General features: G+C 42.6%; 1 protein-coding gene across 2 annotated transcripts in view; it reads right to left on the bottom strand.

The window, feature by feature from the left end:
- The window catches only part of cacna1ia (calcium voltage-gated channel subunit alpha1 Ia), a 168,109-nt gene that overhangs the window by 14,569 nt on the left and 135,287 nt on the right, over positions 1-18,253 (bottom strand). For both annotated transcript variants that reach the window (XM_019357967.2, XM_019357968.2), the window contains exons 10-25: positions 17,741-18,129; positions 14,092-14,243; positions 13,592-13,777; positions 10,787-10,904; positions 10,495-10,650; positions 9,096-9,186; positions 8,017-8,171; positions 6,765-7,469; positions 6,124-6,224; positions 5,084-5,207; positions 4,792-4,860; positions 3,285-3,463; positions 2,506-2,632; positions 2,187-2,312; positions 1,978-2,067; positions 1,662-1,854 (exon numbers count right to left, since the gene is read on the bottom strand). In XM_019357967.2, coding sequence (XP_019213512.1) covers positions 1,662-1,854; positions 1,978-2,067; positions 2,187-2,312; positions 2,506-2,632; positions 3,285-3,463; positions 4,792-4,860; positions 5,084-5,207; positions 6,124-6,224; positions 6,765-7,469; positions 8,017-8,171; positions 9,096-9,186; positions 10,495-10,650; positions 10,787-10,904; positions 13,592-13,777; positions 14,092-14,243; positions 17,741-18,129 — 2,961 coding nt within the window. The remainder of the gene's footprint in view (positions 1-1,661; positions 1,855-1,977; positions 2,068-2,186; positions 2,313-2,505; positions 2,633-3,284; positions 3,464-4,791; positions 4,861-5,083; positions 5,208-6,123; positions 6,225-6,764; positions 7,470-8,016; positions 8,172-9,095; positions 9,187-10,494; positions 10,651-10,786; positions 10,905-13,591; positions 13,778-14,091; positions 14,244-17,740; positions 18,130-18,253) is intronic.

The following is an 18,253-nucleotide window of genomic DNA, read 5'->3' as shown; positions in this document are numbered from 1 at the left end:
CAGAGATTTCTCCAGATTTTTGATGATATTATGAACTGTACTGTATATCAGCAGTCCCCAACCTTTTTTGCGCCACGGACTGGTTTATGCCTGACAATATTTTCACGGACCGGCCTTTAAGGTGTTGCGGATAAATACATCAAAATAAAACTAGTACCGGTACGGAAAAAAAGAAGATGTATTCATAACACACGTGAAAAGACCCAGGAAAACCGAGTTAACGATAAAACCGATAAAACCCCTGAAAACCATACATTTCACACCTGAGCCTCAACTCTCGCAGCCCGGTACCAAACGACTCACGGACCGATACCGGTCCGAGGCCCGGGGGTTGGGGACCGCTGCTGTATATAATGATATATTCCATAACTTTATATTGAGAAGCATTATTCTGAAACCATTCCATAAATTGTAGATACAGTTTTTTTTGCATATTGAATACTCAATAACTCTTCCTCTCTAATATGGTCTTTTATATCCAGTCCAGTCCTGCTGTCAGTTCACCTGTTTAGCTGTAAAATGCTCCTGCAGCTCGCAGGCCCCGCTAGTTCAGAGACTTATCCCCATGAACGAAGCAAGAGCATCAGAGCTCAGTCCATTCAACTTGCAAGGGAAGCCGGTCGGATCAGGATCTTGGAGCTGCGAGCTCCTCGCCTGATCCCAGACAAACATTCCTTACTAAATAAGAAACCCAGAATCTTACATAGAATGTGCCTGCAGTTAAAGGCAAGGTTTAAACACAACAGTGACAACTTTTAACACAATCACTCCAACAGTTTCTTTTGAGCACAACTTACTTTTCAAGTAACTGGTTGTCCCAACTTTTTTGAGACATGTTGCTACCATTAATTCATAATGAACTAATGTTTTTCATGAATTAGTAAAACGTCTGAGTTTAAACAGGTGTTTTCTGTGTTTTATTTTAAATAAAATATGAATTCATAAGATTTGCAAATCACTCTGTTTTTATTTATGTCTTACACAGCTCCTCAACTGTTAGAGGAATCAGGTGTGTCATTTCTAATATAATCTATTGTTCTGCAGTTTATATCTGCCCGGCCTTGGTGTAGGCTCTCACGTCATCCAGCGCCTGAAACAAAGTGATTTAGCGATGCACCTTTTCAGGTCACCCTCACTTTAAGCTCTCTTTGATTTAAGTTACAGAACTGGTTATGTAATCACACGTTCCTTAAAAAGCATAATTTAAGTGGCTTGATCGCTGTAAAATCAGAAAAAAGAGGAATTGGAGCAATGTTAGAAAACATAATACTTGCCGTTTATGTTTTTATTATCAATCTGCCTCAATTTCCATCTCTCTGTTTTTATAGCACAAATTTTCATCAGTGATGATCTCAGCTTAGGAAAATGGGTCTCGCAATGTGTCATAATAACAATAGAGCTAAAATGAGATAATAAAGTTCTTCTTTTCAAGCCCTTTGTGCATTGTATTACTCTGTCTTGTTATTTTATGGTAATTGTCATAGTTTTCCATTTGATTTTACCCATTTTTGCTTTCTAAATGTCTGCCTGCTTCTGACTTCCCTTTCAATCCCTGCTCTTTCCCCTTCAACCACTTTTGCATTCTGCCTTTTTAAAAATCCTCTTCTAGCTTTTAGCCTTTTTATTCTCGATCTCCATTTCCTGTCTAACTTCCGTCTTACTCCTCCTCTTTTTCTCCATGCGCCGCTGACGTTTCTCCTCACGCCTCTTGGCTTCCTCCACCTCCTGGTGTTGACGGCACTTGTGGAAGTTCTCCACCACCACGCCAACAAACATGTTGAGGACAAAAAAGCTCACGATGAGAAGGAAGGAGATGAAATACAGCAACATCCACGGGTTGTTGTTGGTTATCGGCTGAGGTTGCAGATGTGGAAGTATTATGTTGTGATGGGAAAAGAGACAAAAAGAGAGTTGCTGAGATTAAAAAAAATAAAAGGTTGTTTCCTCAAAAAATCATAAAAGCTCATATTCAGGTACCTGCTGGTCCACACCCACAGCGTCCAAACCGTGGTACATGATATTGACCCAGCCGTCTTTGGAGGCGAGTACAAACAGAGACATCAGAGCCTAGACAATACAGGGATGTGAACAAAAACACTGTTATCCTTACCTCACCCTGACAACTACACACTTTTCTATTGTGTACTGTAAAACATGTAAGTGCAGGGACCACACGTGGTACTCACCTGTCCCAGGTTGTCAAAGTTGTACTTATGGTGGACCCACTTATAGTTGGCTTGCAGACAGTCAGACTTGTTGGTGATGTTTTTGACATCAGGACCCAAGCAGTAAAAGAACTTGCCTTTAAAGAGCTGTCAGTTCAAGGACAAAGAAACCAAGATTTGGAGCTCTCTACTTATATATAAAACAGAGAAATACACCTTAGAGAGATTGGACCTCTCCAAGGGGCTTAAAGCGTAAAATAATAAGCTGATAAAACCTCGCACCAGCTGAAAATGTTGTGCAGTGAGGGAAGAAGTAGTAGTTGAAGACAACTGTTCCTACCTGGACCCCGAGGATACCAAAGATGATGAAGAATGCGCAGCAGATGAGCACAATGTTGCCAATGGGTTTGAGGGAGGTGATGAGAGTTTCCACCACCAGTTTCAGGCCTGGGGCTCTGCTAATCACTCTGAAGAAAGGAGAGGGATAAATGGATGAAGAAAAACATACATCAACTGAAGGCTCTGATGCATCGTTCAAGTCCTGTGTGAGGTCTTTTTTAAACCACAATACTGTCAGATACAAGCACTGAACCGTTCTTGCAATTCATTTTTGTCCTGTGCATCAAGACCTCTACACCTACATGAACTTTCTTTTCAAAATGACGGGAACTGAAATCTGATTTTTTTTTAAAAAGCTTGATTTTGAGAAACTATTTGTTTAAAGTATGTTTTAGTGTTTAGACATGTTTCCTTCATCTTTACCTCAAATCCACACAAACATGGAAACAATATCGCTACATCGCAGCGTTGTGTGATCAAACAAGACCCGATGTCCTCTTCAACTGACAGAAGATCAAAACACTGCAGAAAACATATCTGTGGGACAAAATACTCCTACACTGGATTTAGGATCCATCTGTCAGAGCATTACTAATTAGCAATTTTCAGTTAAAACATTAACGAACAACATTTTCACAGCTTTGTAAAAACTGTATGCACAGCAAAGATTGACAGGAAACATGATGATGATCATGCCTGACTTTCAGGAGATCAGGAAAAAAAGATACGATAAAAACATAATGATAATAAAAAGAAAAAAATGCACGGCTTGGTGCCAACCTGAGAGGACGCAGTGTCCTGAGCAGCCTGAGCACTCTGAGCACACCCAGGATCTTGGCCCCTCCCGCCATGGACACGACAATGTCAATCAAAGACACAAAAACCAGGAAACCATCCAGAATGTTCCAGCTGCTCCGCAGATAAGCCTGTTCCCCCATATACAGACCCATGGAAACCACCTGGAGATGAGAAAGCAGACATGAAGCGCCACATTACAAACTGGCAATATCCACCAGTCTAGTGCATAACACCCAAAAGACCAATGCCCTTATTACTGACTTGTGAATAAATATTAGTGTACATCATATTAGCATATGATGGGATTTTACATGTCTGTGAGTTTAAATGTTACGCGTGGTTATTGTACAGGCACTGTATAACACATAATCACAGATGGATGCTGTTTTGGTAAGCAGCAGTGGGAGCATTATGTCTGCTTCGGCAAAAAATCTGCAACTGACATTTGAAGCCGTTTGCTGAGTGTTTGCTAAAGCTTCAGAGGGACCGTGGGGGTTAGTGTGCAAACATCAAGATGGCTGAAAGATCAGTGCCTGGCACACGTCTTAGCTCTGAATGCCAAAATGTTAACAGCCTTCAATAATAAAAGTGTAAATGAATTTATAACGAGTGTGCTATAGAGTTCGCTATCTAATTATGCAATAGGACTGATATTTACTCTGTGAACAGTTTCTGTGTGAATTTATATCTTTGAAATCTTTCAAAATTAATGAATATATTATGTAATAATGCATCTGAAGAAACCTCAGACATGCTGACCAACCCTGCGGTGTTGTTCATTCATGTAGCTGCATTTTGTATCCATCGTTAAAGTACATGGTGGAGTCCTATAGGGAGATTAATGTTACACAAACAAACACACACCGGCACACAATGTGTAAGCCACACAAACGTCCAGACAGACAGAGACATGAAGGGAGACATGTACGGCTCAGCCAGGGGGCTGACAAGGCTGTAGCTCCTCGACGTGCGGTGGTTGGTTAATAATTGATTGTGGGAGTGCATAATTGATGGCCCACTTGTGCCAGAGCCTTTCTAAGAGAATACAGACTCTGTGGTGGAGGGAGGAAGAGAAAATTAAAGAGGGAAAGAATGGGGAAACAAAAATATTTGAGAGTCGGGGAAAAAAAAAATAGGTGAGAACAGAAGGAGTCTCAGGAAGTGGAAAAAAACAGACTTAAAAAAAGGACCACTTAATATAGAAGTGGACTGGAGGAGGGACAGAGTGTGGGGGAGTGCTGAAGATGGACTGCTTCCATAGGAGTAGACTAGTCCCTAATTAATGACATTGCTTAATTGCTCTATTCTCCATAGGAACGAGGGAATTACTGAGAAAGGAGGGAGGAGAAGAGGATGGGCCGTGGGTCACTAAGGCAAAGGCAATTCAGAGCGAGAGACAACCCTGAACACATGGGAGGAAACACACAGAAACGACGCCTCTGCGCCGCCTGCATTGGCAGTAATAGAGAGACAGGTTGTAAAACGTTACCTTGAGTGTCATCTCGCCCACAAAGATGGCAGTAAAGATGTAGTTGGAGATGGTAAGAAACACTCTTTCCTGGACAGAAATAGGAGCGGGGGGAGAGAGCGGGAGAGAGGGTTGACAGTCAGAAAGTGAAGATGGGCCAATTAGGAGTAGTAAAAACAGCACTTACTGCACCTTATAGATCATAAAAGTGAATTCATCCTCAGAGAATACAAACAGCTACCGCACAGAAACTGCAGAAAGGAGCTGGAGTTTCAAACACACGCGTGCAAACAAACATTTTAGATAGATTTACCAAGCTGCCCTGTAGTATCTTGGGCCTTTCCAGAGCCACTGTGATGCAGTTGGAGAAGATAAAGGCCAGTACTACGTAGTCAAACAGCTTATGAGCAATGATAGATTGGCATATCTGTCTGAACCTGGAAGAAGAGAGCAGGGAAGAAGAGAAAAAACAAAACAGTTAAACTGAAGGGAACAATGAAAGGCCTCAGTCTGCCCAGACGCACTTTTAAAACCCCTTCCATCCAATCGGAATGAGAGCCAAGTTCCCTGAATGTGCATGGGAGCTCCCTAACATCTTGGTGAGTAAATAGCTTCATTCAGCCCCTGTTTACATCTCTCCTAATTCAAAACAAATTACATTAACAACACTCTCAGAAGCACCAGACTCCTGAGTACAGTTCTCTGCAGGGGGAACAGAATAGAGAGATAAGAGAGAAACAAACGGAGTAAGAGAGAGAATTGTGTGTGTGTGTGTGTGTGTGTGTGTGGTGGGGAGGGGGGCAGAAAGAGATGGGACGTATAAATACTGAATATGCATTTCAAAAACTTAGCATGTGACGCTGTGCACTGCCAAAAAGCAATTAAACGTCTCCGCTGCAGTGTTTATAAGGGATGGATGAAAAGAAATGGAATGAATATGAAAATGAATTGACTACGAGAGAGAGCGAGATCGACTTTATTCCAAACTGTTCGGGGACACACATGGACACGTTTAAATGGCTTTTATTAAAATACTCAACTGTGCCTAGTCAAACCCTTCCTCTCAGATTGTAACATGGCATCACTACAAGTTAATGCATAATTTAACGAACTGCCTACAGTATTAAATTTATGCCTCCCCTCTTGCTCTCTGACTAAAGGGGAGGGTTCAGAGGAGATCGCTTTGCTATTTGTAAGGTGGCGATCAGTGCTCTAATGCAGAGGTTCTGTCGCAGGAACTTGAAACTGTCCTTCACATTGATGAGCTGTGAAACAGAACTGGGCAATCCGTTCGTACGTTTGGAAGACTTGAGCACAGCGTCGGTAAAGGCTTCGGATAAAGGCGAGGCTTACTTGTTCTGCGGGGAGAAAAGGAAGACGGACCAGTCTTCTCTGGTCTCACACCAGTCTGGTCTGTACGCTTCTAACATCTTCTGGATGCGGAAGCACAAGCTCTGCAACAAACACGCATATCAGTGCAGATCATGGCACACACACACATGCACACGCACACACAGAACGGCAGAGCGAAACCGTCTGTTTAGATTCCATAATTAAATTATTTACCAAAGTGAAACACTTCTATGGCAACAGCTCGGAGCATCTTCCAACATTACCATCTGTATAGCTCTTTCCCCCGCTGTCTAAATAGTCCTTTCTAATTAACCTTGTTTCCCTCATACACAGACTTGTTTATAATGAAAACAATGAGGCTCCCATGAGGCCCAGGTGATAGGGAGTGCGGGCTTTGCACAAAATAGTTGGAAATCCTACACAAGAGAGCGGGAGATTATTGCACGTGTAAAGCCTTATACTTGAACATAAAAGCTAATGGTTTGGTTGTTGTGTATTACAAACCTAGATTGCGTTTCTTTGTTCTCTCTAAATGCTCTTACATAGTGCGTCTTAGAGCTGCTTATCTGCATCTGCGGAATATTTCCTCATGCATCTGTGTCTAATTTCCTTGACCGCACATGCACACAATAGTAGCCTACATAGTCGATGTCATCATCCAGGTCCTCTCGGTCCTTGCTCCGTGCGTTAACCTGGGGGAAGACCTCAGCCATCAGGTGGCTCTGGGGATTGGACCCTCCGGCCTGCTCGGTTGGATGTCTAGGCGGGGGCTGGAGGAGCTGTGACAGTGGAGTCTTCCCGTTACAGTCTTGGTGAAGCCCTCCGAAGTTGCCACCGCTGCTGATTATCATCCCTCCAGAGAGGCTCTTCTTTCTGTGGTTGGCATTAAGAGTCATGGAGGGAAGGGGGTGCTGCAGAGGGTGAGTTTGTCCAGGCACCTGGAGCAGGTGTGGCAGCTCTAGCGATAGAGCTCTCCGGTCTCTCCTGGGTCCAAAAGAACCTGGGAGCATGGGATGTGGAAGGTGGAGGGAGTGGGGAGTGACGGCAGGTGGGGAGAGAAGAGACTCCTCCTCGTCCGGCTGGATATGATGCAGGTGGTGGTGTGGGGATGAGGAGGCACGGGGACCTCGGATTCGCAGGCTTCCTCCGACCACCCCTCCTAGACCTCCCAAGCCGTAGCCATAGAAGGGCCTTGAGGAAGTCGGGGTGAAGGCAGGACTAGCAGAGGGGGATGAGGAGGAGCATGGCCAGCCTCCTAGGCTGTTCCAGCTAGAGCGGCGAGTCAACAAGGCATGGTGCTGGGGAGGCAGAGGACGGCCCCAGTTGTGGTAACCTCGACCTGGATACTGAGAGAGAAAGACTGATATGATATCTGGAAGTATTATAATATCAGTGCAACTCTTATAATGCATTATTATAATAATTTGCTATTCATTACAGTTCCGTTTAATTACGCTAGCTGTAGCTCAGGAGGTAGAACAGGTCATCTGCTAATAGGACGGTTGGCGGTTCAGTCATTGGACTTAATATCCTAAATATCCTTGGATAAAAATACTGACCCCAAGTTGCTCTCAGAGGCATTCATCTAAGTATGAATGTGTGTGAATTTTAAATAGAAACGTGCTTAGACAGAAAATGTATGAATGGGTGAATGAGGCAAGTGCTTTGAGTGCTCAGGTAGGGCAGAAAAACGCTGAATAAGAACCAGCACATACATTTTCAGCGTAAAACCTTGAAATATGATGAAAATCTATGTTTGTGACTCTACTGTTAATACTGCTGTTAAATTATACCGACCAATTAAATTTTATGTCATAAGAGCTAACGATGTAGCAGCTATGCTCTTTGTTTGCTTTTTTTTCAGCTTCTTTATGTACAGTCCCATCAACTTACCACAGCCCTCTGCTCCAGGTTGGCTCTGCCAAGAGAAATGACACTATTCTTCCTGGAGCTGAGAGCAAAGGTCAACCTCTCTCCTGGAAACAAACCGGCAGGCAATGGGGACATGTCCAGGTGCCCGTTAGGAGTCAGGGTACATATCTTTGGGTCTGCAGGAAAGAAGAAGAAGGAGGAGGAGGAGAGGGAAAAAGAAAATACACAGTGCTAAATGGTGGGAAGAAGAGAAATAAGACAGATGAGTGAGAAGGAAAACTAAAAGACTAAATAAGCCCTTCCCTCCTTTTGTTTGCCTTGTCTTTGTTGATGCCATGAAAGCACAAAACTCCACACTCTCCATCACTGTACGCAATAAATGTCTTAAAACAATGTTACAGTCAGCTCCAGGAGGAAGAGGAAGATTTCATTTACACTAAATTGCCTTACAGGACCAGGGAGGAACTTGTAATAGCGAAACAGAGAGATATCTCAGAGTGCTTGTCCATTCTCAAACGTGTCTTTTGATGGAATAGGTCTCAGCAAACATTGCCATTCCAAATGTGTTTCCCTTCCATGTACCCTGACATTTATGGGCAAGATTTGAGGTCGGGAGAATTGTGATCAGACGCCATCAGAGGACTCGCTAATGCGCTGCTAAATGCTGCTCGCCGCTGCAGGATGGTGGTTCTTGGTGAGTTCGCTTTTGTTACGCCGGGGGACATGTGGGGAGAGAAGTGGATAGAGGCATGGCATCAGTCATGCATTATTTAAAGTTTGCTCTGCTTACATTCCAGACTGGGAAAAGGGGAAAAAAAAGGTGCTTAGGTATGTTTGTTGTGGAACTCATACCAAGTTTTTGATGCCCGAGGCACAACAAATCACCTGACGCCACAGAGCTTGAATATGACGGTGCCCCTCAAGCAAACAGATTTAAGTGTTGCAGAGTTGATGCTGGATAATAACGAGAATTTTTCAAAAACTGTTATATTTGCAAATCTGTAAGTATTGGGGAGAAATGGCAATAAAATTCTAGAGATGAGAAAAAAATTTGTCTGTAAACAAAAATATGCAGTGAAGCTGTGGGAGGTAGCATTCACCTGATAGGTGCAGGGAGTCTTTCTGTTTGTCACTGTCATCGAAATTGCAGGAAGACCTGTCATCGTCTGAGTAGGAGCGATTTGCATCACCCTGTTTTTGGGGACAGTGAGAGAAAATAAATGGGCGAATCAGAGAGAGAGAAGAAACAAACAACGAAGCAAAGAGCGTGTAAAAAAAAGAAAGAAAGAAAAGAAATAATGAGCAATTACAAGCTAACAATTACAAGCTTACACATTCCTAATTTTCAGTTCTTTCTTTATTACCCAATTATCTAAGACACATTTCCTCCCAGGGCTGTTGGTTAGCGCTCACTTGTCAGATCTAGCTCTGAAACACTGATGTTTACTTCTCCGCTCTAACTGTGACACGAGTCAGTGATTGCAGTTTGTGGACGTTTAGCATTCCTACATGGGTGAAAACCCTGCAGTTCACGTTAACTTATGTGGATGTGGATTGTGTTAGATGACCTCACTCTTATAAAATCTGCATTTTTAGGGGTGCAGAGGACTTTTTCTACATGATAAAGAAAGTAAATGAAAGAGATCTGTCAGCATGACTCTTTGGCCTTAAAAGTAAATGTGCAAAATACAGAACTCCATAACTTAACTACTTTTGGGGAGTATGAATAGCCATGGGGGAGGTCTTTATAAGCAGGAAAAGCTGTAAAACCTGCAAAATTACAGTTAAAAGTTCCAAGTTTGTGCCCTCCTTCACATTTTCTAAAGCCATCTAGTGGTCCAGATGGGCCGACTCTGGCCCCCAGGCCTTATGTTTGACACCCCTGGCTTAAAGTGACAGCTTGTTTCTGTTATTCTCAAAGGCCAATGTTTGTATAATTATTTCATATTCGTCCCGTTGTCTCAAACCTTTCAGTGAGGACTATTTTATCTGGAATTTGGCTCAATTAAAATACGCGTGAGCACCGACAATTAGAGATAAAGAAAGCGGTTACATTACATTCATTATGCAGCAAATTAATGATGTATTTCCTACTGTTGTGTGGACATTGCTATTAAAGTAATCCACTGGGTCCTTAGTTCCTCAGACACAGGAAGTGCGTACACACTCTTGTGTTCACTTGTGCAGCCAACAACAGAAGATTTGCTATGCTTTGGTTGGAGGTCAAACAGAAGAAGTAGCTTCAGCAAGAATGAATAATAATAATAATAAAAAAATAGCTGGCTGTTTAACCAAGGTAGCTCCTTATTCTTTGTTTGAGCCACTGTGAAGGCTGCAAAAGTTGGCGAACAGATCTAAAAAACACTAAAAGACAGCCTAAAAACACATGATGAATCCCAAAAAGCAAAAAGCCAGTTATTTTCTATTGATTTGGCTAATCTGCTTGGTCATTTTCTCTCGTCTCCATGCTGCCTACTCCCCTAAATCCAGGTGTCTTACCTCTGCTTGAAAACCCTCAACCAAGATGGCCACGAGCAAATTGAAGAGCACGTAGTTTCCAAACGTCATAAGAGCTACAAAGTAGAGAGCGGCGCAGGGAGAGGTGGACGCCATGCCATTGTACAGCACCATATTCCAGTCCTCCTGGGTGAGAATCTGCAGCAAACATATTCACAGAGTGAAACAGGGGACACACAAAAACACGCACAGACACTCACCTACACAAAAACGTGTACGTGCAGTCATAAGCGCACCTATTAATGCCGCGTTTGTGTGTCTGAACTATTCTTACCTGAAAAACGGTGACAATAGCCCAAAGCAAAGAGTCAAAGTTCTTCCTGTCAGGCACAGTGTCCCCCGCTTCTGTCTTCAAGCTAAACTTACAGCCAAATATGTGCATCCCCAAGATGCTGCAACACAAACAAGGGTTTTGTCCTGTAATTACTTATTTCAGTCACAAATCCTATCGCAGAGTGAGAATGCAATTATCTTGTTAAACTGGATGTTGTAACAAGAATATGAAATCCAGACAATGCCATTAATATAAGTGCTGTTTAGAGGAATTATGAAGACATTTGATTTTAAGGTTAAAGTCTCTGTAGCTCTGTGATTTAACTGGTCACTAATGGCTATAGTAATTAGAAGTATGGGCCAAATGCCAGTGGCTCAGGATATCATTAGCTGACTAAAAGCTCAGATGTCATCTGTTCTCACACTCATGCTTCACTAGAGAGATAAAGAAGCTGGCTGGCAGGTATGCATACACACAAACGTAGGATTGGGTAACAATCAGTATACAAGCATAACATCATTATGCAGCAGCATGTAACTCATCTATCAATGTCAAAGTGACTGGTGCCAGTTATGATAAATTCTCCTGTTAACACATCATTTTTCAATTATTTTAAAGTCATCAGCAGGTACATCATAATATTTTCTTAGGTGTAATATGAAGGTAGAATGAATGTTTAAGTGATCCATATACCTGAGTAAGTAATTAAATTAAGTATTAGTGTAATTCACCCTTTCTGTGGCTGAGATTTTACAGTTGACCTACTGGAATGATTGGTACCAGGAAAGCGTTGCTAACGGTAATTTACAGGCAATTTGAAAACTGTCCAAATTTAAATTAAACCATCTTATTAATATGCTGCACTGGAACTTGGATATGACAACTTAATACAATACAGTTTACCTTTGTCACTGTTCTTTGGCCAGAGACCTATCTGTCTGGTGTAATAGAGACTCAAATGTTTAGAGGAATAATTCTCATTACCTTTGTGGCAGAAGAAAAGTTGGAAAGGGACACAAGGTCCAAAAAGAATAACCTTGATGTAGCTGAAACATGTGTAGGCGCAAATGCTGCGGAACTGCATTGTTATAAATTAACCCTAGAAAGACTGATGCATGAAATAATTGCCAGAAAATTAACTTAAAAAAAAAAACTGGAGTGTTGATTGAACCTTCTGACACATTTAAAAAACATATAAAAGTTTAAATTTGTATCACTTTTGCAACATCTGGGATTTTTGAGCAGTTTACAGTGTTGCTTAAAAGTGTAGTGTATAATTTATTTATTTAGATTTTTCAGGAAATAAGAAATAAATCCTGCTGATGATGCAGCAGTCTCAAAAATTCAGGTATAATGATGCACTTGGCATTCGAGGGTCAATACTATTGTTTTGTACAAACTGTGTTCCAGTCTTTATTTAGAGCTGCCTGCACCAACAAGTGCTTTTATGTTAATCTCCTACTATTCCAAGAGGGCTTTTATTTCAAACTGTCAACCCAATGATTTGTTTTATGCTATCAAACTATCCTGTGTACTGCGGTACTCTCCTGCACTCGTCTTTTTTCTCTTCTCTTCCCCCTCACTCACTAATAGCAGATCACTGCCCCTCCCTGAGCTTTCTTCCTGTCAGAAGGGAGATTTCTTTTCTTCCCACTCTCGCCAAGTGCTTGCTCACAGGGGATCATCTAATGATTGGGATTTTCTTTCTAATATTATGGGGTCTTTACCTTACAATGGGAGCACCTTGAGGCAACTGTTTTTATATATATATATAACTGAATTGAATTAACTGTCAAAAGCAATGTTTTCATAGGACAGTGTGTAGTTCTGTGAAAACCTGTGTACACACAATGATTCAGTAACTTGTAGAACAACCATTAGCAGCAATAACTTAAAATAAATAAGTAAAACTTGAAAAAAAAATCATTTTTAGTGTGACTTCATCAGTATCTCACTCCTTTTTTGAATGTTGCTCAGTTCATTGAGAGTTGTGGGCATTTGTTTATGCACAGCTCTCTTAAGGCCTTGCCAGTAAGTTTGAGGTCTGGACTTTGATTGGGCCACTGTAACTCCTTGATTCTTTTCCACAATCTTGCAGATTTGCTTCTTGTCCTGATGCTTGAATTTTGGCCAAGCTCTAGATGTGAGACAACTATAGATGTGAACACTGCAAGGAGCCCAGGTCCTGTGTCTACAAAATAATCCCAAATCATCACCCCTCCACTCCCGTGCCTGATGGTTGGTGTGAGGTGTTTGTGCTGCTATGCTGTGTTTGATTATTTCCAACCTTTGGTTTCTCCCCTTTGTTCCAAAGGACATTGTTCCAGAAGTTTTGCGGTTTGTTCAAATGCAGCTTCCGAGTATGGCTTCCCAACAAGCCATACAGGTTCAGTCTTTTTCTAATTGTACTGTCATGAACTTTTACAGTTTTGCTGAGCATTGCACGGCCTGACCTTGGGGTAAATATCGTGGGAAGACTGTGTGTTTGTGTTAACACACATCTGAATGCTCCAGATCTGCAAACTGCCAAAGCTCCTGTTTGCATAAAGGTGCTCACACTGATGGCGCATCAATCATGTGCATTTGATTAGTACTTAGCTTTCCACAGAACGTTTCACAGAATCCTATGAAAACTTCCTTTTTCACATGGTTGTATATGGACACATATTTTATATTCATACACACAGAAGCATTGAAACATTTATGCACACATCACACCCTCTGTATTCCACATGTTCCTTTTATCACCTTGTTAACTGCTGTTCTCCAAGCCACACTATACATACATACATGCTCAAGAGTTACCTGAAGATGAAGATAAACAGCATAAGCAGCATGCAGAAGGTGGCCACATTGTCCATCGTCTTCATCAGAACCACAAGCTGCCGCCTCAGCGCAGGCATGAATCTCACCAGCTTAATGACCCTCAAAAGCCTGAATGTCCTCAGCACCGACAGACCACCGTCTGCCTGGCCAATGATCTCACACACACTGGGGCGAGTGCACATGTGTTTAAAAAGCAGGGGTAAAATGAGGATGGCAAAGATGTGGTGAAATTTGTAAAAATGTATGTGGTCATTTCAAAAGAAATATGGGGAAAGGAAGACCAAAATTAATAAGAGTCAAGAGAAATGAGGGGAAATAGATAAGAAAAGATTAGATAAGAGGCTAAGTTAGTCTTTAAAAAACAACATTTAATATTACACACATCAAGGCAGAAAATTCTCATTCTGTAAGCATACATAATCCATACTAGGGTGATAAGGAACATACAGTATTCTCAATCAGCCACGCATATCACACACCTGATGATGACGATGATGCCATCAAAGATGTTATACGGGTTCCTCAAGTATTCAAAGAAGCCAAAGGCAGTGAGCTTCAGGATCATCTCCAGCGTGAACATGCTGGTGAAGACGATGTTACAGATCTCCAGGACATTGGTCAGCTCCTCAGGCTTGGTGGAAACATCAAAACAAAATCAGAAGGGTGAGCTTTGGAGGTGGATATACACCGCTTCCTCTTTTGTTGCACCATAAACCTTAAAAAAGCTGGACCCAACATTGGAGTCACTGATTTCTCATGCTATTTGAGGGCTGTTACAAAAAATGTACCATTATTTTTTACCCTAAATTTCAACTCTGGAATACTACATGATGTGCACAAGCACCAGTGCCTCATCAGTGGAAATAAGGTCAGACTGACACAAACCAATGACGAGAAGTGAAGAGGTTACAGGAGCTCAAGCACTGCAAGTATTTGAAGTTAAAAACAGAGCAGTGCCAAATACACACAAAGAGATAAAAACAGTTAATATTAAACCAGTGCTTTTCAATCACAGCTGCTGTAACAATAGATACAGGAGCCGCTGCCAAACAAAACAAGTGCGCTCGTATTACTTTTCTCTGCTTGCTCTGAAAAAGCTGCCAGTCAAACTGTCAGTCACTTGAAGAGAGAATTTACCCTTACCTGGCACATAAGATTAACACATACATCTTATCTGAGAGAGGCAACAGTCAGAGATCAAGAGAAGAGGCAGAAAAGTGGGAAAACAAACAGTTTCCTGGCACAGCTGTTTATGTGAAATTGTAAAGGAAAACTCACATCAGGGGGAAAATAAACAGGAAATGAGAAAAGGGATGGAGAGTGTGCATTGCCTGTGTAGCACACGGTGTCAAACACTGGCTGAATAGGACAGCCTGTTATCTGGAATTGCCAAAGCGCATCATACATATATGAACACGCCACACATATTGCACACATACACACACGCCCACATGCACGTACACCCCCGCGCGCCAGTCAATTCCGAGTTTATTTCCATTTCTATGCGCAGACTGGCTTTATGCAAGTATGCTTTGTGTGTGAGTGGATGTGTGTTATGCGCGATATGGATCAGATGCTTTCTCCGATACCCCCTGTGAATTTTAGTTTCAAAAGCCAGTGGAGAAATAGCCAGCTCGCCCTGCCAAAGTTAGCAAACCATGTCAGGGAAACACACGCTCTCTCAGCCCTCCCCTCCCCTAATCCGCTTTGTCTCCCAGTCTATCTCTACAACACCCCTAGTTCTCCACGCCTTTTTCTTTCTCTTTTCTGAGTCTCATTATCAGGCAGACATCTCTTCCCAATCAATATCCTCCTGTCGATCAGAGGGAAAATGAGGGAGGGAGAGGGAGGAAAACCAAAAAAAAAAAAAATGGAATCATTGTTTGAAAGTAGATGATGACATGACGGGTGAGGAGGGGAGAAAGATTTTTCGTCAGAGATGAAGAAGAAAGAGCAAAAAAGACCTGCAAAAAGATTTGTTAGTTTCATAGCTTGAAGGTGGCTGTTATGATGGTACAATCTAAAATTCGAAGAAACATGTAAAAAAAAAAGGCTGCAGATCAGCAATAGTATGATATGGATAAATGAACATAGATGGAAACACCCCGCCAAAAACAAGTTGCATCCCTTAGCAGCTGCTCTAACCTTGACCTACGCCCATAACTCCCTCACGAGTCTTAAGTGCAAACACAGGATATGAGATTTATTGCTATTGACAGAACCATCACGGCCCTTGACACCACAGTTTAACTCAGACAAAATACCATCATCACTCCCTCCCTGTTGCTTTCTCCTCCTCCTTCCTTCTCCCCCTTCTTCTTGCCCCATTACCTTTCATTCCCTAGCAACGTTTCTCCTCATACTCTCATACCTTTGATCTCCCATGTTACTTTTTCGCCTGTTCCTGCCCTGCATATGTCCCCTGAAAATCTGTCCCATGAGACAAGTGTCCTCTCTTGTTACTCGCCTGAAATGTGCCCTCAGTCAGCATGACTGTTTCATGAATATGAATGAATGCCCTCAAGTGTGACTGCGTATGTGTGGTTTCTTTTGAAAACTAATGAATTAGTAATAATTATTAGTCAAACTTAAATATATGAGCACAAAAATCGTCCGCTGTCACATGTGACACCTATCCAGAAGGATTAATTTGAAATCAGACTGTAAATACAAACCTTTAACCTAAGCCACTGTGGTGCTGTGGTACAGCAGCTGTGTGGTTAGTCATGTTTTGGGCTTCAGAGTTCGTGTTTAAGAAGAAAACACTGAAGTTAAGACTTCTGCACCGCAAAGCCAGCGCACACACCTGTGCAAGTGCTCCTGTCAGTCTTGCAGAGGGAGAAAGACTCAAAAGACAAGGCAGACGAGGCGTCTGCGAGTGTGTGCATGCAAACGCGTGTGGGTCCCTGCATACGTGCCCGCTCTGAAGTGCGTGCACTCACACGCGTGCACAGAATTGCACGGGGAATAGAGCTGAAAACTGCTGTGTAACCGGCATCTGCCTCACACTTCCTCTCTCGCTTGTCTCCTCCTCTTCTTTTCCCCCGCACAACCCTCGTTTATTTTTAGAGTCTTCAGAGATGAGGGAGAGAAAGAGAGAGAGAGAGAGCGCAACTACCCTGTACGCTGTCAAAGAGTGCGTGGGCGGATGAGAGAGGGAGAAGCGGGGAGACGGAGGATGAAACTGAGGGAGGTAAAAAAGAGTAGGTGAGTAGATGAGACGCTCGGGGTAAGGCGGGAAGGATGGAAGGAAGGGAGACAGCAAGGAACAAAGGAACAAGTGGGGGAAAGTGCAAAGGAAAGGTGCACAGAGGGATTTGTGGGGAGAATAAGGGGAGAGAGGTGGAAGTAAAATTAGCAAGGGAGGGAGCATGAAAGACAGACAGAAAACAGAATGGGAGAGAGAATGGAGCAAAAGGAAAAAAAGCTGTCTTATGTAACAGCTTGTGAGTCCATGTGTTTCTGTTGGTGCATGCACAAGAATATAAAAAGATATTTTGTTTATGCGCCTGCACATGGTTTGCAAAAAAAAAAAAAGGATCTGCATTGTGTGTTTGCGTGTGCAACTATTTGTGTTCATGTGTGCGTGCGTATTCTTGGCAGGCTTCTCTCACTCTCGCTTTCAGACACCTGCCTTGTCTGCCTCTGAGGAGGCTTGGCCCATGTTAAAAGCCAGCTCGGTTATGTCTACCGCTAGGCTAAATGTTTACACCTCGATCATGAAACTGTTAGGCACTGATGCTCCTCCAGTCCCGCACTCGTCGCCCTGAATGTCATCTGCCGTAACGCTGTTTCTTTCTGCTGATTTGCTGGGGTGGGAGAAATGATTACGGTAACACACTGTATTGATACTGTCACTCTCAAACCCTCTAGGCAACGCTCCAAAACAGTCACTCTCTTTGGCTTTTGGAATCGGTTCAGAAATAAGTAATGGCGAGGTTCATAATAAAAAGAGAGACCTTAAAACAGAAGATGGGTAAAAATCTAAAACAAACAAACAAAAACCTCTCACCACTCAGTGTGGATTTTTTTCATGACCTGATATGAACTGACGTGAAAGGTGGAAGTGCCGCATGAACTTGAATGAGGTGAAGATGAGGGAGGTCTCTTAATCGAAGCTGATCTTACCTGGTTGTGATGCTCGATGCCCATACTGATGGTGTTAATGAGAATAGCAATCATAATGCCCCTGCTGAAGTACTTGCTCTCCACAATGCCCCAAAGCTTCCTCCTCATACCGTTCCAGAGGTCCTTACAATGTCCAAAGCACGTCCTTTTCCGCTTCCTCTCTCCATCTCCCCTCTCCTCCAAGTGGTTCTCCTCTTTGCTCGTCTCCTTAACCGCATCCTCTTCATTTTCCTCGCCATTGGCGGAATCTCCCACAGCCCTCACCCCCTCCTTCAACGATAACGCACATATAGGGCAGTCCTCGGGATTTTGAGGGACGGACAGACTGATGGAATTGGCTAGTGGCTGAGAGTCGTGGTCTTGCTTGTTTTGGTGGGGGCAGTGGAACGCTACAGAAACAGCAGAAACAGAGTGACAGGGGAAATAAAAGATGTGGATACAGTCTCAAATACAGAACTTTTTTGGGTTTTTTTAACCAAGTATACAAAAGATTTAGAATATTTTTAAAAAATG

Source organism: Oreochromis niloticus, linkage group LG4 (genome assembly GCF_001858045.2).
Source record: "Oreochromis niloticus isolate F11D_XX linkage group LG4, O_niloticus_UMD_NMBU, whole genome shotgun sequence".
NCBI classification, from domain to species: Eukaryota; Metazoa; Chordata; class Actinopteri; order Cichliformes; family Cichlidae; genus Oreochromis; species Oreochromis niloticus.
This window is presented reverse-complemented; position numbering and strand designations above follow the sequence as displayed.